Source organism: Gymnoscopelus microlampas (assembly GCF_963454915.1).
Source record: "Gymnoscopelus microlampas genome assembly, chromosome: 16".
Lineage (NCBI taxonomy): Eukaryota > Metazoa > Chordata > Actinopteri > Myctophiformes > Myctophidae > Gymnoscopelus > Gymnoscopelus microlampas.
Window position 1 is genome coordinate 11960048 of NC_139953.1, and position 25987 is coordinate 11986034.

Here is a 25987-nt window from a genome sequence, read left to right on the forward strand (position 1 = left end):
TTCTAGTTACAAATGAATTTATATTTAATTCAGCCCGTCCAGCTACAATGTTAGCTTTCTAGAAAAACTAACACAACTAAGATTGCCAGAAAGAAATTCAAAAAATGACAAAAATATCAAAAATATTAGATGCACAAGTTAACAACTCATCACAAGCTATAGATTGGCTATTTTCGCTATTCATCTCACAACTAAGTATATACAGGGCTTAAGTGGTTAAAGTGATGGACTCACTGCTGGCTACAGACACTCTGAGAAGGTTCCATGTGTTCAGGAAGATATGAATCTGTTTTTCATACGTCTTCATTCCTGTAACAAAACATTAGTTGATTATCGCATCTGGACCATTTTGGAACAGAAGAGGGACACATGAAGAGGATTCCAAACATTTGTCGACAACTCGGCATATACAGTAGACAGACTATGGTTCAAAATACAATAGATGTCAATGATGATACCTGTCTGTCTGCCAATGAATTCTCCAATGGAGCCAAGCATCTCATCAGATGCATTCTGGAACTTTCTCACCAGGTGCTTCTGAAGGCTCAGTATGTCTGGAAGGAACTTAATCTGTCGAAATTCTGTCTCCTGGAAAACGAAAAAGTTGCATTTGCAAGGCGTCAGTGCATTTTGTGGTGCATGTTGCAGACCTCAGATTGAATCCTGCCAGTACACCTCTCTCTGCTGCTCACCTTCTGCAGGAACCTCCAGAGCAGAGGAAGGTTCTCCTTCTGGTCATGGTGCTCCACTATGTGTTTGAGGCTGAGCAGGGAAAGCCTCTCCCTGCAGCTCCACACCGCTGAGCTGTGGAGCTGGGACCCTCGAGGTAGGGAGGTCAGCCTAGGGACCTCATTTTCATTGGTCAGGCTCATGAGGAGGTTGGACGAGACACGAGAGTCCGTCCTGATGGCGGTGTTGACGTCCCTTAGCACACCATCAAGATCCTGATGACAAAGTAAACAGACACAAAATATGAACTGCAGTATGAAATCTCTATTGTGTTTGTGTAATATTGGTGTATTGAATTGTTATAATCCTGTCACTTCAACATGTGGGAATGATAACGTTTCTATTCTAGTGAATGAAATGTCATACAGAAAAACATATTTAATATTTTTCGCAAAACATATAAGCAGGCACAATGTACAGTATATTCATGCATATTTATGAAAATGCATTTCGAGGATTTAAAATGTATTTTCCCACATATTAGCCAAGAATATTTTTTAAATATTCATGTGATATATATATTTCTTAACATACGGGCATATACTGTATACCGTATGCATATTTGGTCATGCTGATGCGCAAGGCTTTTATTTGTTGTGTTCATGAAAGATCACTTCATGAAGACAATCAGACAATCATGAAATATCCAAATGCAAAAGCTGAAGACAATATTATTACCCTCAGCTGTGGTGCCATGATGTCTGTAGCAACAATTGTCTCCCATGCATTTCTGGATTCTTTGTTCAGTAGATGGGAATTATAGCCAGCAGGCCCTAAACAAAGTAAAACAAGAACGATTTGGTGAAATACAACATCTAACATCTTTATATGTTCTGAAAACATGACATATATAAAAAGGCAGGTATTGCGTTGCTGTACATTGATTGGTGCATGTAGATTCCAGAAGGGACTTGATCATCCAGTGGACAGTTGTGACAGTCTCATCAGTGCCTTTCCCCAAGGCTTGGGCCAGCTGCTCCATGTCCTTCAGAAGGTGTTGTTGGAGAAACAAGCAAGGCTCCTGGACAGGAGGCTGAATAACCTGCTGTATCAACTGAAGGGGCATATTACAACAGTAAGGTTAACAGGACTGCATTATTTTATAGGCATGATTGGTTTTAACTGCATTCCATCAATCATTTCGTGTTTATGTCATTTTGGAACAAGGATCCTTTGCATACCTGTGGATGATCTGAGGCTCCCAGCAGCATGGCTAAATGAGTCACCAGCCTGACCAAGGTGAAGGGGGTGAGGGACATGTTTTTAGTGTCCAGGGTGTCTGGATTGTTCCTTCTCTGTGGGTCACCCAGGATGTGGCCTGGCCTTGTTCCATCCTCCCTAAAAGAACACATGGTAAGGTCAATGTATTACAGTAGATAATGTTACCTCTAAATGAAACAGGTTTGACTATCAACAAATCAATGACATCCTCTCACCCTGGTTCTTGTTTATTGTCCAAGCAATTCTGCATCCATGATCACTTAGACCCATGATTTGTGGGTGACAACTGTACTAATTTTAGTGTTGCCAGCTAAATGTCGTAAGTGTAAAATAAACAATTTCTATAGGTCTATGTTGGAATTAAGCAATAAGCCTCTTTGTGTCAGGCCAACGATATGGCAATATGAAAAGAACTGTACAAAGGCAGACTTCATAGACCATGGTCTACTCCTGTAGTTGCGTGGTTTGAATTACCGATTTTATAATTACTAGAGGTTCGGGTCTCTACGCGGCTCTCACACCTACGTCACACCGCCAATCCGACCAATACTGTTGTACCCATATAAGGAGATCTCTGTATCTGTCTGTACCCGTGTCCCTTTTATGCCCATATATGGAGATCCCTGATATCATTAGTATATACCCTGTATATTGGAATGCCCATATATGGGCATATTGGTTGGATCGGTGGTTCTGCACAACTGGATATCCATATATGCCCATATATGGACATACTGTAGTGGCCGGTTCTGGACAACCACATGCGAAGGACTCGGCAGCAGGCTCCGCACTCCCTTGAGTCCTTGCCGATGCGTGCGCCAAGTCGGTTTAAAGTTGGTCGGTCCCATATATAAACATGACCATATGGGCATAGCAGTCAGATCTGTGACTCTGGACAACAGGATCTCCATATATGCCTATATATGGACATATCGGGTTTGTTTATGGTTATGCCTGAGTCAGAGTGACGTGGCCATGGTCCACCCACCCTCCTGATTCATTGTGATGCGTGTAGTCAGTAACTAACAAAGTCAGATTCCTTGTAAGTCCAGATGTACTTGGACAACATCACTGGTTCTGATGTAGTTCTAATAACTTACTGTTGCTGCATGCGTGTAAATCCACCCAGAGCTTTGTGATGCTCTCCTCCAACCTCAAGCCCACACTCCAGACACCTCCCTCTCTGCATGGGCAAGCCGCACTGCAGAGACACAACAATCATGTTTCATCAGTATGCAAGAACTTCTGTCATTTACTGAGATGTGGACAGGTTTATTTTGTGTTCTCTATAAAGGCAGTAAGGCCTTGATATTCTACCAATGCTTGCTTGTGATTCATTAATAAACTGAAACTTATTCTACTGAAGCCTATTCTAATGTAGTAGCTGAAACAGCATAATATAATCAACTAAATGCATTTGCGTAATGCATTTTTACATTTGATCACAATGCTTATGTCATCGGAGTATATAGTTCACGTAATTTCAACTTACCGCATCAACAAAACATGGGTGATTGTTTGGGCACACTAAAGGGGAAAAAAATCATAACATTAGCTTTTAATTTACAGTACAGAAAGAAAAGCTCATTACGGGGCCAGAGCTCAGCTCTGGACCTGTTTTATTATTCCCTGTATTCTTCAGTTCTGGATGAACCGTGCTGTCGCTTTTTACGAAACTCGGCCATATGGTAGATGGTCATGAAAAACGATCAAGAAATAATTCTCACACTCATTCGTCAAAAGGTGGCGCTATGCCAAAATGCCAACTTTGAACAGGTACAACTCATGCCCTGTTTGACCTACAGCCATGAAACTTGGATACACATATGCGTCTCCTCATGCTGAACAACTTTCACCCTCTGACCTTTGACCTCTGACCTTTAGATCTCCCACCATTTTGAATTATATGAAAAACAGTCATTGGCTCCTAACTTCTGCATTTTTTCACTTAGAAAAAATCCACTCCTATCGTTTTGTCGGCAGAGGTCCAAAGTTCAAGTGTTAAACGTTTCGTGCAGATTGCTCAAAAATCCCATGTATCCATAGGTTTTAACTATTGCAGTTTTATGACAATTATTCATCTCAGCTATAGCAGTTTTTTTTAATGCAAACTTTAAACAGGCATAAGTCTTGCCTCGTTTGGCCGAAAGTCGTGAAACTTGCTTACACTTGTGACTTGACTCATGAGGAACACATGTATCACTTGTATGACTTTGACCACTTAGATTGTCCGCAATTTTGAGCGGTTTGAAAAATACTTGTTTTTGGCAGTTCTGGCTTAACCGTGCATGCGCTTTTTACGAAACTCGGCCATATGGTAGATGCTCATGAAAAACTATCAAGAAATAATTCTCACACTAATTCGTCAAAGGGTGGCGCTATAGCACTCAATTGAAAGTGCCAACTTTGAACAGGTACAACTCATGCCCTGTTTGACCTACAACCATGAAACTTCGATACACACATGCGTCTCTTCATGCCCGACAACTTTCGTGGTCTGACTTTTGACCTCTGACCTTTAGATCGCCCACCATTTTGAATTATATGAAAAACAGCCATTGGCTCATAACTTCTGCATTTTTTCACTTATGGAAAATCTTTTGTTTGTTTTGTCGGCAAAGGTCCTACGTTCATGTGTAAAATGTTTTGCGCAGATTACTCAAAAATCCCAGGAGGAAATAGATTTTAACTATTGCAGTTTTATGAAAATTATTCATCTGCCCCTAACACATACATGCAAGACTCACATTTCTTTGAAACGTTGCAGTAATGTAGAGAGTCATTCCAAATATCACTGAAACCAATCTCACTCCAATTGGCCAAAGGGGGGCGCTATAGCAATTTTTTGAAAATGCAAACTTTAAACAGGCAAAAGTCATGCCTCGTTTGGCCGAAAGTCGTGAAACTTGCTTACACTTGTGCCTTGACTCATGAGGAACACATCTATCGCTTTGACCAGTAAGCTCCGCCCTTAGATTGTCCGCAATTTTGAAAAACACTTAAACCCAGGATTTTTCAGCTATTTGCGTGAAACTGTATCATCTGTGTGATCTCCTTTTTCAAAGTTCCTTGTCTGTTGGTCCAATGGCGTCTCCCTTAAATGAGTGCCTCAAGGTCGCCAGTTCAAGCCTCACTTGATGCAGACCTCATTTAAAAAAAAAAAATAGCCAATCTACAATCTCAAAACTTTTCAGATAGCAACGTGTTTCTGAGCTTGTAGATCGGCTGCTTTCACTGTTTTCGGTTGCGAGGAGACATACAATTTCTCTATTGGTAAATGGTTTGTGAACGAGTGATCTTAGTGTTGGCTTGGTTCATGACAGAAGGCAAGAGTTTGTGATCTTCAACAGACAACATCAGCCTGGCCAAAGCTATAGCACTATAGGTAGTGTTGCAGCCTATTAGTCAGAAGGTTGAGAGTTCGATTCCTGTTAATGGCAATAGGTTGAGATGTCCTTTTCTCTCTCTCTCTCTCTCTCTCTCTCTCTCTCTCTCTCTCTCTCTCTCTCTCTCTCTCTCTCTCTCTCTCTCTCTCTCTCTCTCTCTCTCTCTCTCTCTCTCTCTCTCTCTCTCTCTCTCTCTCTCTCTCTCTCTCTCTCTCTCTCTCTCTCTCTCTCTCTCTCTCTCTCTCTCTCTCTCTCTCTCTCTCTCTCTCTCTCTCTCGCTGCTTGCTGCTTGCAGCTATATTATCAATTGAATTTGCAAAGCTAAATGAAAGAGTGTATGTTATCAGATGATCTATCCTTGCCGTACTACACCATGTAATGTATTATCAGGTGTATAATACTTACCATACCAGGTGAGATTTCCATAGTCCTGCTTTATAATCCCCTGGAGTGCAGCCAGCATGTCATCAGGCATTGTGGGTATAAAGGACCTCTAATAAGATGAGAGGAAATCAGTTAATTTGTATTGGTCCATATGGCACAGTAAGACACTAGCAAGAGTAAATGTAATTAGAATAACAGTACAATTAAGAAGATTAATTCTGAAACCAGACATCACCCAACAACTCAAATATGTGACATAATGGTAACTAAATTTGTATTTGTTATTAGCCAGTTATCTTTTTTCCAGTACTGATGAAAGGGACATTTTATAATGATACCACTTCAACTGACATCTAATATTACAAATACAGTATAGCATAAAATGACTGAAAAGTGCACCTCAGGACCACCAACTACATCCTATACCTTTTAGACTATATACAAATACTCTAAAATAATATAATCAACTTTATTTATATAGCTATCATCAAAAGGTTCATCATAGTTTAGTTAGCATTATTATTGCTTACCAGCATGTTGTTAGGGGACAAGCCAAGCTGCTGGACTGGTCCCAGTAAGCCATCAGTCCCAGTGAAGAGCACAGCAGCCATGTGGATTGTCAGTTCAATGACAACCTGTTCTTCAACCCTCTGATCAGCACGGACGGTCAAGGCTCCCAACCTGTTGTGTACCAAAGCTGCTGCAAAGGTTCTGACTTGTCCACAAGACAAGAAACTGGAGCCTTGGATGAGTTCTTCAAATGCTTCACATTGCTAAAGTAAGACAAGATAATATGGTTCAATCGATCAGCAACCGATATACAGTATACATTAGCCCTAAAGTAAGACAAGATAATATGGTTCAATCGATCAGCAACCGATATACAGTATACATTAGCCTATTCAATGGGTGGTAAAAACGTATTACTTAAAGTTGGCTAGTATGATGTACTGTAAATAGTGAGACACGTTTCTCTAAACATTGAAAAGTGCATTATCAGCATTTGTAGGCTGCATTTGTGGCTCAGCCACAATACAATTATTTCACTGTTAGCCATCATTTAGTTGCTCATTGATCAAAAGTAATTTAGCTATCTGCAAGAAAACATTAATAATAATTGTCAAGGGGCCTCTGACGTTGCACACACTTGACTACCCAGCTACTTCCAATTAACCACCATCCAGCCGCCTTGGAAGTGTGGGTCAAGTTGTGTCAATAGGTGTACCATATTGACTCTTATAATAAAAATATGTGTACATTTTGCTATACTTGTGTGAAATATAATGTGTTACAAATAAAATGTATTATCATTTATTATCATTACTGCACTACATTGTTCTTACCACAGTAGTAGGATGAAGGTCAGTGTTGTCAGATCTGTACAGAGCTGTCACCTCTCTGAAAAGAGCCAGGAGGATATATAGAGTCCGTTTTCTTGGAGGTGCAGTTAATTTCTGAAACATAAAATGCAGACAAATCATTAGCTGAACTTTTAATGTTGTCAAAGCACCACATTTTATTAGAGTTCCATATGACAGTTGTACAACATTTTACATTTGAAGTAGTGAGTTTAATGTGTGTCATCATTGTGTCAAAGTACTTCCAATATGAGAAAATGATTGTATGCAGTAACAGAGAGCGACGAAAGCAATACCTCACATGCTGCCTCTATTTCATCAACATTTCCACCCATCACAGCCGCAGTAACTGTGTCACGTATGACCCTGTATTCTTCTCCATACACAAGGTACTGGTCCATCTGGCATCCATCTGCTGTCTGTTCCACCAACAGTGGAGAAATACTTTTAATATTGTGCAAAAGGTGGATTTTAAAAGATAATTTCTGTTTTTGTTTCATTGGATTGTCCTGATAGTAGGCTAACCAGATGAAACTGTAATGCATGGTTTGGGTCTCTCTACTCTAGTTACTCAGTTACCTCACAAATTGTCAAAATTGAGCCACTGCTTAAAGAACATGAAATCATAGCAGCTGCATCACCTTGTATGCCTGCTGATGGACCTCAACAGGGAAGAGCCAGCTGAACTGTGGTTCCTTCACCATCCTCTGGACCACCTCGAACCCTCGCTGGCTGCTGAGCTTACGGATGAGGTAGACTCTGTACCAGTCATTCTCACTCCGTTCACATAAACCCCCAACAGCATCCAGGAACTCCTTGGCCATATCTTGGACATTTGCATCTGTCACAAAAACACAGCAGGACAGTCTAGTATAACGCACATCCAACTTTTATAATCCTACTCTTCTTTATTGAAATTCACTTTGCAAGCTGGTCAAACAAACCTTTGAGAGGGAACCTGAATTAAATTAATTGAACTGCCAAGATCGCCAATGGTTTTGGTGCAGATCAAAATGACAGTCATAGACCACAACATTAAATTCCTGCAATAGCTAAAGAAGTTGTACTTTCTAAATGATAGATATCTCATTTTAACACTGCACATTGAAAACTTAGTTTCACACTGCAAACTGATTACTTCTACATGGACAAGAGGACCTCACAAAACTCATATCCTACTATCCTACTATCCTACTATAATTCTAGTAACCTCTGTAGTGGTGGTGAGTACGTGAGTGAAGATACCCGGTTCTCCTCACTGGCTGGACCAATTGCTCTGATTTTGCACACAGCCATTGACCATTACCATCTGAACGCAACTGTGAAGCCCGTTTTTCAATTTCATCAAATCTCAGCTTCTTATTAGCGTTTTTGTGTCAAACACTGTCGCCATGGTTACGGGGCTGCCCAGCTATGGGACGAACTGCCTCCCGGGTTGCCAGATCATGTGCGCATATCCCCCCACGGATGCGCTGCGCCGACCGGGTATGGTCTAGTATGTAATATTCCAGTAAAGCCTTCCTTCTCACCAGAAGGTAAGTTAGTGATCATCTCAGAGGCCATGCTGAGGGACAAACGGATTCTGGCGATGTCTTGCAGGTGTTTGATGGACACCCCTGCAGGGGACTGGGTGATGGAGTTCAGGAAGTCCTTTAAGAATGCTGTCTCTTCTTGGAAGTATTCCTGCTGTTCCTCAACTCTGGTGGATTCTTGGGGAATACTGTCCAACAGGGAGTCCTGGGGTCAGGAGGTTGTGAAAGTTTAGTTATATCTGTAGAGCACTCTTTAAAGATATAGATTAGTATTGTCCCATTACGCAAGCATACAGAAGTTGTGTTTACAATAGGTTTAAAGCATTTTAAAGTGCTTTATAAAGCATCTTACACAGAAATGAAAAGTTTACCTCAAGGCAGTTGATGTACAAAGCATAGAGCTCTGATTTATCCTCCTCTCCAAGCACACTGACTTCAACAGATGACAAATGCTGTTGCAAATATTCTCTGACGTCATTGAAACTAAAAAGAGAACAATAGCAGAACAATTCTATTAATAAATGGCATCTATTCTACTATATCCATATGACTATGAATGTATCAGTTCCAACACTAAAGGGTCATAGTCAACTATACAAACCTGTACTTTAGAAGAAGCTTCAGAATTACAGAGCGCACCACAGGGTTCTTGTCCACAGACTCGTTAAAGGGCGACAAGCCCTTGGTGTGAATCTGACGGTTTTCTGGTGTAAAACATAAAACAGCTTCTGGTTCAAAAACAAACTGCACAATAAGAACATCTGGGTTGTATGATAATAGAGCATCAGTTAGCATGGTAACACTACACAGAAACTGTTACAATCAATAAAACAGAGAATCCACAGTTAACTCTGTTTGTTCACTGTAAAGTAGTATTACCTGTCTCAACCATAAGGTAGGAGAGAAGGTGCATCACAACGCCCTTTGCTGGTGGTGTGTTGTCCTTGAAGCACACCGTGGACACCAGCTCAATGAAAAACGCATCACAGCGTTGGTTGAAGTCTGCGTTTTTACTGATAGAAGCCCTGTATTTGTGTGAAAAACATGAGCCATATCAACCATTAAAATAAAAGTATGTCTGTCATAGGCTATTGTGATATTGTTTTGCCAGAAAGGAGTGTGTTCCATAAAATAACGCACAATATAAATATTATTAGTAATCATTCTTAAAAAAATCAGACCTTATCTCTACAGACACTTCTGGATCAAGTGTATCTGGAATGTCCTGCCTGCACAGGGGGCAGGACTTGTGTTGAGCCTGAATGCATTGAAGGATGGCTTCAGGCTCAACACAAGTCGTAGTTTGGTCTACAATGCAAACCCGGCATTGTAGACCAAACCTGAAGCAAAATGGAAGCAAAATGCATCAAACTGGAATGAAGAGAGACACTATGACAACTATGAAAAGAAATGTTCTTACTTGCAAAGCTGATCACCCGCCCCTTTGTTGCACGACTGCAAGACTTCGATCACAGCTCGAAAAGCTTTCTCAGATTTTACATTTGAGTTTCCAGCAAGCACCTTATACAGAGAAGAGAACAAAACTATTGTACGTATGTTTTTTCATTCATCCCAGAGGATGGCCCCTACTGATTTTAGTGAACCTCTGCCACATTAGTGCCACCATTAGAAAAAATAAATATATATATTTTTACAATTGACGCACAATATCTCAAAATTGATGGGTAGATCACATTAAACTCAATGTGTTTGGCAAGGAAGAACATGTGTGGCCCTTTTTAATTACTGCAATGGTTTGTGTTTGTAAAAGTAATTTGTTAATTATACTGTGGCATAATTTTTGATAGATCATCAATAAATGGCAAACTAATTGGTTGTCCTCCATATTAAACAAACCGATGAATGGCCATGTAACGGATGTCCTAAAACAGGCATAACATTACAGTATACATGTAAGAACAATGTGTATATTGTGCATAGTCACTGAAGTTGGAACTGTGTGAAAGTTGACACTGTCTTTAAAAGTGTGAGGAGATATAAGAGAAATAAAAGGATCTTGATAACACTCTCTAAGTGTAATATCCATTCAATATTTTTGAAAGACATTCATATCCCTGTTACACATTATGTACCAAAGACATACTGTATAGAGACAATATTCATACTTGTTGTTTTGAAGCAACAGTAAAGCAGAGACACTCACCTTGCCTAAGGTGTGAATGTGACGAAGGACCACAGTCTTCAGTTCATCCTCAGAGTCAACTCCCAGCAACATGTGCTCCACAAACAAGCACAGGATGCAGATACGGTTCCAGCAATTGCTGCAAAATTATATCACAATCACTTTGATATAAAAATGTGTTTATTATATTTCTGTGAAGTCGTCATCTAAAAACATGCATTTACCGAATGTCTTGGAGTCTGCGTTTGCATCTCTCTCCATATTTATTCGCAGTCTGCTGAGAACAAATTAGCTCTATGGAGCCTTGAATCCTCTTGACCTGCTGCAGCCAGTCCTGGCACTGAGTTTCAGAATGGAACTGAGGTGGCTCCAGGAATTCAATACAAGCCACTGCTGCATGCATGTCCTGAACCTTGAAGACAGTTGAACAAGCTATGGGTTTGGTTTGCTTGCAGAATGTGTGCATTTGCCATCACTGGGCAGTTGCATGAACTAGTTATATGTCAGACAAACATTGCTCACCAAACTGTGCATTGTCAGTGAAGTGAACTAATGTAAAGAGATTCTTAGCTTTGGTACCATGTCCAATGCCTATTTATTACTCCAAATATTGAGAGATACAGTATGCATAGGGATCAGACCAGTTATTTATTCAATGCTGTTCACAATTGCATACAGTATGCTCTTTATTTCCTCCATAAGGGAATTATTTTTCTTTATGTTCCAAGGTTATAACGATATTATCTTCAAGGTGAAAGGATTGAACAAAAAACAGCTATGAGCACAGTTGACAGACTAATTTAAGCTAAAAATGTATTCTCTGCTTTGAATAAAAACATTATAATAGCATTTAAGTCATCTTTACGAAGACAACTGATTATTAAGGTGGTATGACTTTACCATCTCTGGGAAGTTCCTAGTGTGCTGGTTCCTCAACAAATGGGAAATAACTTTAGGCTGGAGGGCAATCATCCTGGACAGGTTCTGTAGTCGGCTGTGGCAGAAATGGTAGGCTATGTGGATCTGAGGAAAAGAAGGGATTTTATCGCTGTTTCTTCGTCTCTGTTGCTCATCTACACTGCACGTCAGGGCTTCACTCAAAAGCTGTAGAGAACATGCAAAGAAGGAATTAGATGCAGATTTAGCAAAGCTTTGAACAGAGATTTGCAGTTGGAATTGAAGGAAAGTACCTGTAATTCTTCGTCCGTTGTTACATTCATTGTCATCGACATAAAATCCTGCAGGTACCGTTGAAAGAATTCTTTTTTCATTATGTCATTCAGGTTTTGGGCCATATACTGACCAAGTGGTAAATTCCCAAAGCATCCTTCGAATTGACGCGGGTTTGGATCTAAGAAAATAAAGAAAAAACAAAAGCAAGGTTTAACAACAGTGCAACAGGCCCTGATGATTTTAAGGTTCAAGACTACAGCTTTCATGCAATAGAGTTTCAGACAAGAATGACATAATGAGCCATTTACTTTCATGTCGGAGAGTTTGCATCATGAGTTCCTCCAGGAAATCTTTGATCCACCAGCTGAACGGCAGAGCACAGCGCATGGTCTTCCCAGCTGTGACATGACTCTGCACCGTAATGACCGTAGAACTGTGAATCAGGCAGATATAGAATGAGGATTAGTAGGCTTGATACCAGACATACAATGTCAACATGTCGGATCAGATTCTGCAAGCAGACGGGGGTTGACAGTCTTTATCTTTGTTTACCAAGTGCCATGCCCATGATCAGACATCAAGTTTTACTCACTCCGTCCTCACAGAAGGCACATCAAGCATGTCCTTGCTCGCAAAGATGTCAAGCCACAACTTCCTGATGTCATCGGCACTATCCATCAGGAGGTCCAAATTACAGTCACGGTCGATGACTGAGATCACATTAGCTAGGTGAGGTGTGATGACAGCTTGGATTTTCCGCCACAGAGTGTGTCTGCAAGAAACATTGAAACGTAATGCAGCATTCATAAAGACACTTCTCTTCAGGGGCCAAGTCACATCACTATTAAATGTCTTGAGCAGTGCCTCAGCCAAAGTCTTGATTTATCATTTTGAGTATTGATAAGATTGTTATAGCCCCTCTGGACATTTTATGACAATATTTTATCACTTATGTTTTATGCATTTCATCACACTAAAATGCAATAAAATGTATAGTGTTTGCACTGGGACAAAAAAAGCTATCTAGGTGAAGCCTACGTGAACGTTCCTCCCTCTTGCAGAGCATTGATGTTGGATGCTTCTATAAGAACCCAGTTTCTTTGGAGGAAGACATTGGCCTCATGGTGCTCCAACAGTGAGTGTAGACGTCTCCGCACGATGTTAAAAAACGTAGCTTAAAATAGAAAATGTACAATATTTTCTTAATTAAATCCACAAAACAATTAGAATTGAAACCCATACAATTTTATGAAAATCATAAGGACTAATGTCATCCTTAATTAATAATAAATATTTCAACGTACGATCATCTAGATGTGCGAGCAGGTTCTCAACTCTTCTGGTGCTCAGAGTTCCAGTGTCGTCCACATCTCTGAGCATGCTCACTGCACTCTGCACACAACTCCTCACCAGATCTACTGTGTCAAACACTTCGGACAAAACCTGAAAAGCACAAATTCTTACTCATGGCACCAATAGAGTAGACAATCAATCAATTTCCAACGTGTTTCCCAGATTATTAATTACTAGACCATACCCGTGGGGGGATATGCGCACATGATCTGGCAACCCGGGAGCCAGCGAACACAAAAACGCTAATAAACAGCTGAGATTTCGTGTAATCGGAAAAAATGGGCTTCTGGTGCACATGGTAAGGGTCAATGGCTGTGTGCAATTTAGATCAATTGCTCAAGCCACTGAGGAGAACCGGGCAGAACAATTGTGGCCTCACCACGACGACACCATGCACCCATGCACTACAGAGGTTTGTCAAATTATAGCAGGATTAGAAAACTCTTGCATAATCCTTTAAGTGCAAGTGAAAATACTACCATTTTATGTAGACTACCTAAACCATCAGCGTGAATAGCGGTTAAGTAAAAATATATACAAAGCAATACTTTATAACGGATAAAAAACAAAATATAGTGAGTCAGTGGGGTTCATAAAACATTCATATAGAAAACATTATATTCCCCTGTGTAGTTGTTTATAGTTTTTTAGTTGGATCATATCCATTTTGTTATACCTTAATATGCATTGAGTTTTTTGTTTCTGCTTGCTTGTTTATAGTTGTGTTATACAATGCACAATTCTCAATAAATTCCTTGTATGTGCAAATGTACTAAGGGAAACTGGAAACAATCAAATCAACAACATCACCCTATAATATATGTGATTTTAGGACAGTGGGAACTGGATTATACAGTACTTACACAGGCCTCTCGCTCTAGTGGCTCATTTGTCTCCATGGCTTGGAAAATAAATAAAAGTGAATGTATAATTAACATTTAAAAAAGGTTATTTTTCACAAGTATTGTAGAAATAAAGAATATAATACATTATAATACATAATACACATACATATATTACAAAAGCTTCCCTCAGGCGGATCTTCAAACAGTTGGCTGATGCATAGATTTTTCAAGGAATGGACATCTAATATAAACTCTTTTGATCTTCTGAGATCATCGATGTGAACTGACTTCCAAGCTCCTGAATGAGTAAAAAGATAGGTTATTATTGTTTAGTTTATTGTGCTTTGTATATACACTATGTTGACCAAAGACTGACTAAGTGACTATGTTCCTTACCGCCTTGAAAACCAACATAGGAGGAACCCCCATCAATTCGTGGAAGCTTGGTGACAAAGTACACAAACATCCTGCAGCCGTCAGTAGCTGCTCTCTTGTTTATTTCATTGACGCATGAGTACCTATAACCCAAACATCAAATGCAAGATTTTACTTTACATCAATACCTGGCCTTCAGTCGGATAGTTATGAACACCTGCCTACATGACTTACTTTGCTGAAGAAAGAATGTTCATACAGTGAGACTCCTCATCAAAATCTGTTTGGATGATGAGCACTTTGTCTCCTTGTGTTGAGCCAAGAAACTCCCTGGTACCAAGACATAGCCATTCTATTTTAATACATTATTTAAACAAAATAATTTCAAATCTTGCTGGAGCAACTGTATCTACACACCTGATTTCCTTGAGGAAGGATAACTCTGTGTCAAACTGATGAAGAAACAGCAGCTTGCAGTATTCAAGTTTTGTCATGTCTTTGAGTTGTTCAGTGTCTGCTGCAGTCAGTAGCCTTGAAAATGTTGTAACCTTCAAAACAGCAAAAGGGGTTTAAAGAGCCACCACAATCAACTACCAAATGTATTAAACTTGAGGAAATTCAAAAGGTTAACATTCCAATCTTTGGTTGGTACTACTCCAAGAGGGCACTGTGTCCTTTGTAACTACTGGTAACCACCCTAAACATTTTATGATAGGCCTCAATTGATAGCTTAGTGAAGATAATTACCTCTGTAAAACAAACGGGGAACTGCTCCTCTTGCTGTGTGTGCATGGAAATGAAGTCGCTCAGGGATCTGTGCATTCCTCCTTTAAAGTATTGTTGTACCAAGCTTTCCCTTTCCTCGACAGACAAATTGGAGTGATCCAGTCGAAAGATTGAGTCTGGAGTTGCACAGTTCAGCAAAATGTGCTTGGCTTCGTCCAGGATGATCTGGACAGAATCTGCTTCATCCTTCAGTTTCTCTGATACTTGCAGGACCACAGAGGAGCATGTGTCTGAGTGGAAGCCGATGAAGACATCACTTGCCACATATTGTTTTGTCATGGAGTGGAGACTGTTTGGGGAGACAAAGTCATTGACCCAGTTCTGCAGTTGTGTGACAGCATCCTTCTGTTCATCCCTGAGGACATTGTTGATGTCAAGGTAGTGTTTCTCCAACCTGTTGATCAGTGGGATAGGAAACTGTTTGTAGACGACCTCTTTCTCTTCAATGACGATCAGCCGGAAGTTTTTGTGAACTCTGCACTTCACGCGATGGGTTCCTAATCCAAGATCTACATAGTTTTGACCCCCTAGGGTAACATAGTACTGGTTCAGAGCATCGTACAGGCTTTCATAAAGGTTCTGGAGGTTCAGAAGCAAAACAGTCTGTCCTGTCTCCATACACACCTTGACACGGTTGATGTTCCTGCAAATCTGTGTGTACTCTTGGTCTTTGGGGAAACTTGACCCAAAGATTATCTCTGGATGGGTTTGGTCTGAAAAGAACATCTGTTGTAGAATCTGGAGAGCTGCATAGTTCTTGGTGAGGATTAGAAGGTAGCGACCTTCTTCTGCTTGGCAAATGGGTGCAATACTTTGCTTTACCAGGTCAATAGTGTTGATGTAGTCATCAGTAAAATCGTCTTTCAGTGCACTGCTGAATATGCTCTTGACATCCACATCATCTTTTCCACTGAAGTTTCTAAGGATTGCTTTAGTTATTTGGTCTGCAAAAGGCTTCTGGTTAGCAGCTTTGGTCATGGAAAATATCATCTTTACAAGGTTGTAGTAATCACGCAAGCCAAAGAAACCCTGACCCTCTTTGCATATTTCCATATAGGCATCTGCAAAGGGCTCAAAGAGGTGTTTAACCTTCTCACGTATCGTGACATCAGATGAGCATATTCCGACTGCAGTTTTGATGAGCTCTTTCTTGTTTGGATCACCACGGGACACAAAGATTCCTCGATTCATCTTAGCGGGATCCAATGCCCAATTTGAGATGCCAATGAAACCAACTCTTTTGTGAGGTAGAGGCTCATCGTCAATACAGCCTTCTTCTAGCAATGGATGTAGGGTTTTCAATGGCATTTTGGGGGAATCCTCAGCCAATCCAATCTCATCTAGCACAACTACTGATATGTATTCATCCAAGTTTTTGCTTTCTTGGAAACGGCCACATTGTCTGAATGTGCCAATGATGCCTTCAGGAGTTGAGTGAGGGCTGCACTGGAAAGACACCAGATGAATCTGCTTCAGCTTCTTGTAAAGTTCAGAATGTGATGCCTGGCCCTGCATCCCATCTGCAACCAGGGTTTTGGACAGAGATTTGGAGCTCCCAGGTTTACCGACAATAAACAAGGGAATTCTTAGCTCAATGCAAATCACCATCATGAACACGTTCTCTTTCAAAGCCTCATTTCTTGCGATTGTCTCACCCATTGGAATGCCACTGAGGAGAAGATCCTGCATGAGTAGAATTTCTGCTCTGATTCTCTTGGCAGTGTACTCACCATGGAGGATTTGGCTGATTTTGTTCTGATACTCCTCTTTGGTCTCCAAGCAGGACTGATAGCACACCCCAATGCCCATCAACAGTGCCCACATCACTTTGTCACTGGCAGGTAAATTCTGCTGCTCTTTCTGGTTCCTCTGCTTCTGGACTTCTTTCTTCTGGAGGTGTTCAATCAGTTTCTCATTGAACATTGAGTGATTTTTGAGGAACCATGCAAACACTCGCATGCAACGTTCTACATCCCTGAGACTGACAAAGCTACATTCATCTTTCCTCTCTCTCATGAACCTCTGTGATTCGGACAATACCTCAGTTATCTTCTTGACGTACTTCTTGTCGACTGAGTTGGTATCTACCTGTCTTTGCACAATTTGCTCAATGTACATACGCTCTGTCCGGTCATTGAGCTGGCCGAAGTCCCAAACCAGAGGAATCATGCTTGGAGGTAACACGTGGACACGATAGACCAACTGGCGGAGAGGGATGGAGCCCAGTCTGTCTTCAGTCTCATCAGCCTTGACTCTGTAGCCCAATCCAGAATCCTCCAGCCTTTTGATCATCTCGTCTGTGTGCTTCCTATAAGGATTACATGCAGCAATAATCTGTAGCCCTGATTCAGAGTCAAGTTGTTGTCCCTGCACAGTGTTGTCACAAAGGATTTCCTTGATGCTGCTGATTGCTTCAGTAGTGTTTGCCTCATCAAGGAATAAAACAGAATCAAACCCATGTTTCTCTTTATTGCTAACTGCAAGGGTTTCTGCTTCCTGCACTTTGGTGTAAATCATTTCTGATGTAGTGCCACCATGTACCTTGATGAGTTTCATGTTTTCTGTGGGTGCTCCACACCTTCTCAATTCACACAAAAACTTAATGAGCCTCGTCTTGCCACATCCTGTTTCTCCCATGATGATGACTGGAATACCACACCTGAATCTCATGTGGATCGCCATAATTTTGAGAATGTTATCAGTGGTGAGCTCATACGTTTCATCTGGATCTGTTGTCGATTTGATGCCAAGCACATTGCACAGATACTCAATCTTTTCAGCTCTGGTAAATTGATCAAAGTCCACATTGAAAGGGACCCTCTGAAGTGTGAGAGCTGTGTAAAGCTGTTGACTCATTATGTTTTTCTTGATGACTTCATTTGTAGAAGGGTTGATGGCGTCAACACTGTTCTCGCCGTTGACTCGCATGTGAAATCCAATGAAAGTCATGGATGTGCGGTCGCCATTGAAGAAGATATAGGGATGTGGTTCAGATTCCCACCTCTTTCTGAGGAGGAATGGAGTCCCGTCTTTTTCGCTTTGTCCAGCGAGGTCTATCTGTTGCCTCCCTGGGCTTTGGTCAGCAATGCAGAGAGATGGGGTGGCAAAGTCTTTGGACATCAAGATCATGAACTCAACCACAAAGGTTTTGAAACCCTGAAGCGTGTCACCAATAAACTCAAAGTTGCAAAAGACTGAATTCTCACAGTCTTGCAACTGAACATTGAGGAACCACACAAAATGTCTTAGCTCTGCCCATGATGGATCAATGATGCCACAGTAGAAGAAGAAGATTTGAAGGCATTCTTCATGTGTTCCCTCAACGCCATTGTACGTGAAGTTGTCCAGATTTTCACCTTTGTGAAACCGTCTGAGATACTGGTATGGCCTTTGATATGCTTCACTCTGGAACCATATATCGTCCATTAGAGGGCCATCACTCTCAAAGTCTGGGTTTTCTCCTCTCCTCATTTCCATTGTCATAACTTCCTTTGGTGGGCAGCATAGAACGTTAGGAAAAACCTCAAAGAATTGAAAGCTTTCCATTCCAACCTAAAAAGAGATCAAGATACATGTATAAATGAACACTGCTAGAATTTCAATCTAAGATTAAAAAGGATCCATTGATTTCTGAATTGATAAGATAATCACATTTCAGTAAGATCACATTTCAGTAAAAATATACTTTGTCACCGTTTCTAGCTCTTTCTCTCTTTCTTGTTTAGAGATCAGTTAAAGGTATTGTAGGCAACATTAAGCCTAAATTTAAAAAATATTTATATATATTGCATTTTTTCCCCTCTATCAGCCATTATATAATGATGCTGGGGTGTTTTCCTGCATTGAAACACAGTCCTCTTTCTGAAAACCGTATTGTCCCTATACTGTTTATGTTATGTATGTGCAGTTCGTTTCCCCGGCCACCAGGGGGTGATGCAGGGAGGACTTCCATAGACTTCCATAGAGTCACAAGGACACGGACGCGCACAGATGCGCACATGCGTGTGTTAAATTACGTCCCGGACAACATAAACAATAGGGAAAATACGGATTTCAGAAAGAGGACTGCGTTTCAATGCAGGAAAACACCCCAGCATCATTATATAGTGGCTGATAGAGGGGAAAAAATGCAAAATATATATATATAAATATTTGTTTAAATTTAGGCTTAATGTTGCCTACAATACCTTTAATGTATATGTAGTATTGGTGGTAAAGGTAGAGCCAACAGAATGATAATAGAATGTTGATATAGTTGAACTTACATGTCTGGTGTCATATCTGGGCTGTTCCTGTGTGGACTCTAGTAACTCAGTGACATACAAGTGTTTGTTGCTACACTGCCACATCAATCCATCAGAATCCATCAAGTACCGCAGAAAGAACAGCTTGTATAAAAATTCATTTAAGCCTTTCCGCACCTGGGTGGAACAATTTGGATCATTACACATTTTCAAAATGCCTTTGTACAACAATTTATAGGAAAACCAAACTATACTGCGTCATCTTGATTCTATGAAATATCAAGAGCAGGAGAAAAACAGAGTCCATACCGAGGATGTGACATCGAAGTGAAACAGCTTGTGATCGCTGTCTCTTGGCGTATCGTACAAATGCTCAAGCACCTTGCGCTCATCAATTTCAGGTTCAGTTAATCGAATGCATTTCTTAAATGCAGCTCCATGTTGAACACTTCCCTCCAGCTTTTCGTACAACCTTTGTACATACAGGGATTTGCCTGTAACAGATAAATGACTACGTTAACTTATGTAAACACGAGGGGCCTCACAGTCGCCTCACAGCTAGAAGGTCCTGGGTTCGATTCCCGCCGGGGACGCTGTGGGCGTGTCTTCTCCTCCGCGTCATCAGCGCCCATACCCTAGGTGGGGTTGGAGAAAGGGCCTACTCTGTGTAGAGTTTGCATGTTCTCCCCGTGTCTCCTAGGGTAGTTAATACCCTCACAAAAACATGTAGTAATCCTGGTCACTATACTGCCTCCCCCTTGTCAGCCGGGGCGCCTGATGGAGGGGAAGGGAACTGGTTGGAATAACGTGTTCCTTCCACGCGCTACGTCCAACCAGGGAAACTCCCCCCTGTCAGGTGACAAGAAGGTCAGTTGGCTCTCATGCATTGAAGGAGGCATGAGCTCGGCCCTGGCCTCCCTAGGCTGGTGGGGGGAGTGTAGTGCCCAGGATCACTTAGCAAATTGGCACCGGGTGAAAAAAGGGTTACAAAATCGAGGGATAAAAATTATAAAGATAAACTTATGTAAACACATTTCAAGGCATTGATGTGGCTTTGCTATATCAATCATCATGGACTGTTAAACGATCGCTGTATGGACTGTCTTAAAAACTGCTGCAGCATGGCCAGCATTGTAACTGTGTGTGTGATGACACTGATAACGTTTTAGGTAGCACAGCTCCATATGATAACAATTTACTGCCAATGAATTAATGCATTAGGTGCTTTTATTATTTGTACACATCAGGGGTGTCGTTAGACCTAGTCTGGGAGACTTCGCCTCAGAGCCTGGACAGCAGGGGCGCGGCCACTGCGTTCTGATTCAAATCAACAGCCAATGAAGAAAAGGGGCGGGATCCACATGCAGTGGGTGTTGCATGTAAATAGGAGCGACGGGAAGCAATTTCTCCTTGAGAGGGCGTGTCCGCTCAGATTCTGAGCCTAAGTTACATCCCATCCACAAATACCTGGGCTCTGGCCCAGAAGTTTCCTCGCCCCTCCCGTTTGTATGCGAGAGCTGCCGAAAACTTCTGGGAACTCAGATTACGTTAGACCTAATACTGGGTAAAATGTTGCTGTATCCCAATTAATAAATGGTCAAATGTATATTATGTATGCTTGGCTTAAGTGACAAAAAGCACAGATATGGTTGCAATCACGCAAGTAAGCTATAAAAAGACATACATTTTAATGTGATTTTTATGTCGTTATAGGGGGACATAAGAAAATGTTCAGGCAGAAATACAAGTTAATGTATGTGTGCCAGTAAGCGAGGAGATAGTCAAATGCCAAATTCAATGATCAAATATTTCTTATTATCTATAGGGGATTTCCATTACACATAGTTTATCTGTCTGCAATAGGTGGGGTTTGCATTGTGTAACGAAAACCTTCAGAATGAGCTCAAAATGGTCCTCTGTATCTTGCATAACAACGGAAAGGTGTGTCTTTGATTGCTTAGCAGTGATTTTATAAACCCATCCATTTAGTCACATGAATTCATGTTGTCAAAACTAAGGACAAAAAAGGACAAAACTAAGACTTACCAACACCTGCTCGTCTGGAAGAAACAATCCCAACACACTGTCCACCTTTGAACACGGATGCAGCGCTGTACTGATCTGTATGAACAGAGTAATGTGTGGACAAGTAGCTCTGGATACTTTCTAGAGGCGCATGTGGGACAAAGTCTGTTTTGAACTGACTAAATGCTGTGGGAATGTAGGCCTGTTCTCTGTCTGCACTGCAGTAGATCACCAGTCTGTAGTCGTGTCTGCACTGTGAACTCAGTTTCTGAAAAGCCTTTTCCATTGCATAGCTAACATCATAGCTTAGTTGGTCTGCAAAGAGAATTGTGTAGATCTTCTGGCCCAGGTAACCTGGTGTGAGACATCTTCTCAGGAAAAGTTCTACTTGCTCATACGTTGTGGCTGGAGTACACAAGAGAACTTCATCATAAGTTGGTAAGCGCTCATATTCACTTGTTGTGTACAAGCAGATGCTAGAAGCCAGGATCTCATCACATGGGCAGATGATGAGATTAGGTTGCTTTGAGGAGAGGCCTTTTGGAAGATTTCTTCGGACTGAATTATCTCTAGTCTCTGAGAGCATTGGCTCATCCCATCCATCATCAGCCTGGTTTTCTGCATCAGTTAGCATTTTTAACAGACGTCCTAAACTCCTTACATCCAGACTATCCTGGGAAATGATTCCCATGTTATTCATGAATGCATTCCACACCTTCTGCAATTCTCCCAAACACACATCTTCTGTTTGGCTCTCACAAGGAGAACAACTATCTTTGTTTTCTTCCAGGCGATCAAAGAATGTTTGAAATGGGGTGTCTTCCAGTTGCCTATTGTCAGGATCGGGTTTATTGTGACACTTCTCCCACGTTTGCCAAACATCTGGTGCTGAACAATTTGGTTTGATGAAAGAGAGCATCATCAAAGCCTTGTCCTCTATTTCTGCATCCTTCTTTGTCTCAGCCAGAACACTGCACAGGTAGACGATCTGTTCTGCAGTGAAATAGTTGAGGTAGTACTGCTCAGTTCTCTGTGTGTCCATGAACCTTTGCCAGTCATCCAAGAACACCTCCATCTTCCTGCACAGTGCTGTGAGCTGTTCAGTTAACTTGCCAGTTAGTTGTTGTTGGATGCTACCAAGGTGAAAGTCCATGATAACGCAAGGGTCATGCTGAGTGTTGCAGTGCATTCTAGCTTCCCAACATCTGAAAAGTGGGTTTCCTGCAGCATAAAGGTCTACAAATGCTTGGGTAAGTCTTTGGACACTGTCAAAAACCTGAGGACAGATATAAGGATATGTCAAGTGTCTGTGATAAAAGGGTGTGATACTGTTTGATGGATAAATACATACAAATAATACTTTATGAATAATATACTGTAAATATTCTACTATACCTCAGCAAAGTACTCTATTTCAGTCTGATTTTGTTCACCTCTCCCAGACATAAGCATGAGTTTGTTCTGCAACTCTCTGATGTCTTCTAAGTCATAGTTGCGCATCAAGTTGTTTTCATGGCCGTCTGGAATTTGCAGTGTCAGGGCAGTCTCTAAACCGAGCTATTGGAAGTTATGACATGAAACAAGTTAATATGACCATGAAGGACTTTCAGAGGTTTGTACAATGTTGATTGTGATTGTAAGATCATCAAAGGTCATTGTAGATCTGAACATAGTCCATGTTTTAGCTACAGTGTTTACTGATGCTATAATCTTACTTAGAATACCTTTTTTTGGTCTGGTGCCTTGATGATGTATATTCCTCTGTCATTGATGGATGTCGCTAACGACAGAGATGAAAGTTCAACAGATCCATGGCTTTCTTTGACGGTCTTTAACCACTCCAAATGGCGTGCTGTATCTCGCTGAAATTGTACACCAAACACAAAGGTCTCTGAATGATATTTGGAAGGGTCAAGAACACTTGCAAGCCAAACCAAATAATAGCTGATGACGGTATGAATAAATTAAATGCAAATAGCTACAGTAGCACCAACAATTGGACATTGTAGTTAGTGCTTATTTTGGTCAGGTGTCAAATGAGAAGAAACATTTTAAGAGATATAACCAATAACAACAAGTTTAGAATTTAACCTAACCAGCTTCTTTGGTATATCCATGTCATTTTCAAGTGCTTTCCACAATTGCGTCAGGGCCTCATTGAAGGCTTGAAAGTCAGAAGTTGTTTCAAGTCCATAGAGTATGGAAGAGTAGCCAAGGACAGCGTCATGGAAACAAGATACTCGATCCACATCCAAGTCATTCTCTCCCGCCAAAATGGATGCCAGGTCAACAAACACTTTCAGCTCATTGATACCTGAAATAAAACATATTGTATTGTTCATTGGTGCACTTTTCTCTAGCTGATAGGGATACACATGGCTTTTTCTTGAAAAACGAAATATATTTACCATTAAGTGTGTTTTTAACCCACAGGATGACATTTTTCCTCAGACTCAGTTCCTGAAGACACTTCTTGCGAATGTCAGTTATGTCTTTAAGAATATTTTGGATAACCAGCAAAGGTTCATCAATGCAATTCAAACTCCTCTTCTCAAAGTCATTTTCATCCTGAAAAATAAAGTAACTATAAAGTCAATAAATGCAGGAAATGAAAGCGGAAGCTTTATCAACGGTAAAACAATAAAACAAATTTTCAAAACGTTTCAAAACGTTTACATTTTGAAAATCAATTTGTCAGAACTGTTCATCATGTAAATATGTTCAGAGGGAAAATATTCACAAAGGCCATTTTAATTGTGATAAGAGCAGTATTGCTAAACAAAACCCTAAAAGTAAAACTAAAGAAAATGGCACGTTCATCTACTCTCTACCCTCCTCAGTGTCTTTAGACACGATGAGATGGAGACAGCGTAGGGGAGACAGAGATGGGCAGGCAAGGGGATTAAAACCTAAAACCTTCTTGCATACAAGTTGAACCGGACAGGACACCATCACTGACCACTAACAGTTAGAGTAGCATTGCTTTTTATCTACTCACCATTTCCAGCAATTTCCGGAGATCACTGAAGTCTCCATCAGGACATATTGTCTCTCTGACTTCCATAATTATCTTGGCAGATTCCACTGCAAGGTGAAGATCATGGTACTGTTCGATCTGGTTACTACACTTTGTGATCCATTTCCCGTCATCAGATTGGTTGATCCTGCACATGATCTCTAGATCTTTCTTCATCTCATCATAGCGTCCCTTGTAGACCTCAAAGATGCTGTCCACATCTTCTAATGACAACGTGCCACTTTTCACGCACTGATAAATCCTTTCATACTCATCGTAGCAGCTCCGGAAAATCTCGCTGTAGATCTGATCTAGAGTGTAAACATCTTTTCCATCACCATCAAGTTCTTCTGCTTCTTCTGTGTCGGCTCGTTCTTTTGACAGATGATCCACTTTGTTCTTCCAGCACATTTTGAAGATGAAGCTCTCCTTGGTGGAATGTAGTAGAGATGTCATCTCACGGGTGATTTCACTGAGGTTGAAGTATGTGACTACACGAGTCACTGTGGAACTCGCTCTGTCAAGTCTGTAAACTTCCATGAAGTCATCTAGGGCCATCAGCTCAATGTTGTGTTGATGTTTTTCATCTAGTCCCCTGAAGTCAACTATGGATTTAGATATAATAATAAAAAATACATTCATTAGCAATTCATTTAGGTTCTACAATGAATCCACATATACAGTATACATATATATATAAGATTTAATATGTTTATGGTTAGATCTAGGCATTAGGTTACTGATAGTTAACTTCAGCTATGGGGTAGGGTTTAAACAGGGTTAGGGGTTACCATAACTATACCATTACCTTAACCACAGACATGATTTGTTGTGGTTAACGACAGGGTGAGGCTCAAGAATCTGCGAGGATGTTAAATGTCTGGCTCTGGCAAACATAACTCTCAAATGATTCCCGAGTATAATGGATCCAGAGTATAATGGATAAAGCTTGCTGTACCACAGAGCTGCTACGACTTAACATTTCCTTTACTAATGCCCCTGGATATCCACTGCCTTACTAATAATCAATAGTCAGATGACCTTTACCTTTGACATGTTTTGGAAGGTCCTGGCAGATCTGTAGAAGGTCCTTCACCAACTCCTTATCAATGCAGACAGCTTCATATTCCTCTCTCCTCAGTCTCAGCAGCCTCCTCATTGCTCCGTCATCCTTACAGCGACGATCATCACACAGGCCGTCTGAGACAGAAATAAACCAATACTACATTATTTATATATAGATCCTCACCATCCTCACTATGGTCTGCACTCATTCCTTTCCCCCCCTCATTTGTTACTGTAAATTTCCATATACACCCATTCTACATATCAGGTGGACGATACAGGGACAGCACCTCCGGGAGCAATTAGGGGTTAAATGTCTTGCTCAGGGACACTTGAACACATAGACCAAGGC

The 25987-nt window shown here is 40.9% G+C and overlaps 1 protein-coding gene across 1 annotated transcript in view; it reads right to left on the minus strand.

Moving 5' to 3' along the window:
• LOC311062840 (E3 ubiquitin-protein ligase rnf213-alpha-like) overlaps positions 1 to 25987 on the minus strand; it is a gene marked incomplete at its 5' end in the record, with an annotated part of 37798 nt that overhangs the window by 4853 nt on the left and 6958 nt on the right. Inside the window, 41 exons of the mRNA XM_084082059.1 lie at positions 235 to 309; positions 459 to 588; positions 693 to 944; positions 1408 to 1502; positions 1609 to 1783; positions 1911 to 2067; positions 3051 to 3151; positions 3443 to 3477; positions 5742 to 5829; positions 6251 to 6493; positions 7064 to 7174; positions 7375 to 7497; positions 7720 to 7919; positions 8608 to 8815; positions 8982 to 9093; positions 9212 to 9314; positions 9490 to 9635; positions 10031 to 10131; positions 10775 to 10892; positions 10978 to 11165; positions 11654 to 11857; positions 11944 to 12104; positions 12235 to 12359; positions 12519 to 12743; positions 12965 to 13100; positions 13231 to 13369; positions 14143 to 14180; positions 14309 to 14422; positions 14521 to 14642; positions 14734 to 14829; positions 14917 to 15047; positions 15247 to 18837; positions 19551 to 19706; positions 19839 to 20023; positions 21576 to 22830; positions 22950 to 23111; positions 23279 to 23416; positions 23651 to 23868; positions 23963 to 24122; positions 24553 to 25175; positions 25618 to 25770. Coding sequence (XP_083938185.1) covers positions 235 to 309; positions 459 to 588; positions 693 to 944; positions 1408 to 1502; positions 1609 to 1783; positions 1911 to 2067; positions 3051 to 3151; positions 3443 to 3477; positions 5742 to 5829; positions 6251 to 6493; positions 7064 to 7174; positions 7375 to 7497; positions 7720 to 7919; positions 8608 to 8815; positions 8982 to 9093; positions 9212 to 9314; positions 9490 to 9635; positions 10031 to 10131; positions 10775 to 10892; positions 10978 to 11165; positions 11654 to 11857; positions 11944 to 12104; positions 12235 to 12359; positions 12519 to 12743; positions 12965 to 13100; positions 13231 to 13369; positions 14143 to 14180; positions 14309 to 14422; positions 14521 to 14642; positions 14734 to 14829; positions 14917 to 15047; positions 15247 to 18837; positions 19551 to 19706; positions 19839 to 20023; positions 21576 to 22830; positions 22950 to 23111; positions 23279 to 23416; positions 23651 to 23868; positions 23963 to 24122; positions 24553 to 25175; positions 25618 to 25770 — 10893 coding nt within the window. The remainder of the gene's footprint in view (positions 1 to 234; positions 310 to 458; positions 589 to 692; positions 945 to 1407; positions 1503 to 1608; positions 1784 to 1910; positions 2068 to 3050; positions 3152 to 3442; positions 3478 to 5741; positions 5830 to 6250; positions 6494 to 7063; positions 7175 to 7374; positions 7498 to 7719; positions 7920 to 8607; positions 8816 to 8981; positions 9094 to 9211; positions 9315 to 9489; positions 9636 to 10030; positions 10132 to 10774; positions 10893 to 10977; positions 11166 to 11653; positions 11858 to 11943; positions 12105 to 12234; positions 12360 to 12518; positions 12744 to 12964; positions 13101 to 13230; positions 13370 to 14142; positions 14181 to 14308; positions 14423 to 14520; positions 14643 to 14733; positions 14830 to 14916; positions 15048 to 15246; positions 18838 to 19550; positions 19707 to 19838; positions 20024 to 21575; positions 22831 to 22949; positions 23112 to 23278; positions 23417 to 23650; positions 23869 to 23962; positions 24123 to 24552; positions 25176 to 25617; positions 25771 to 25987) is intronic.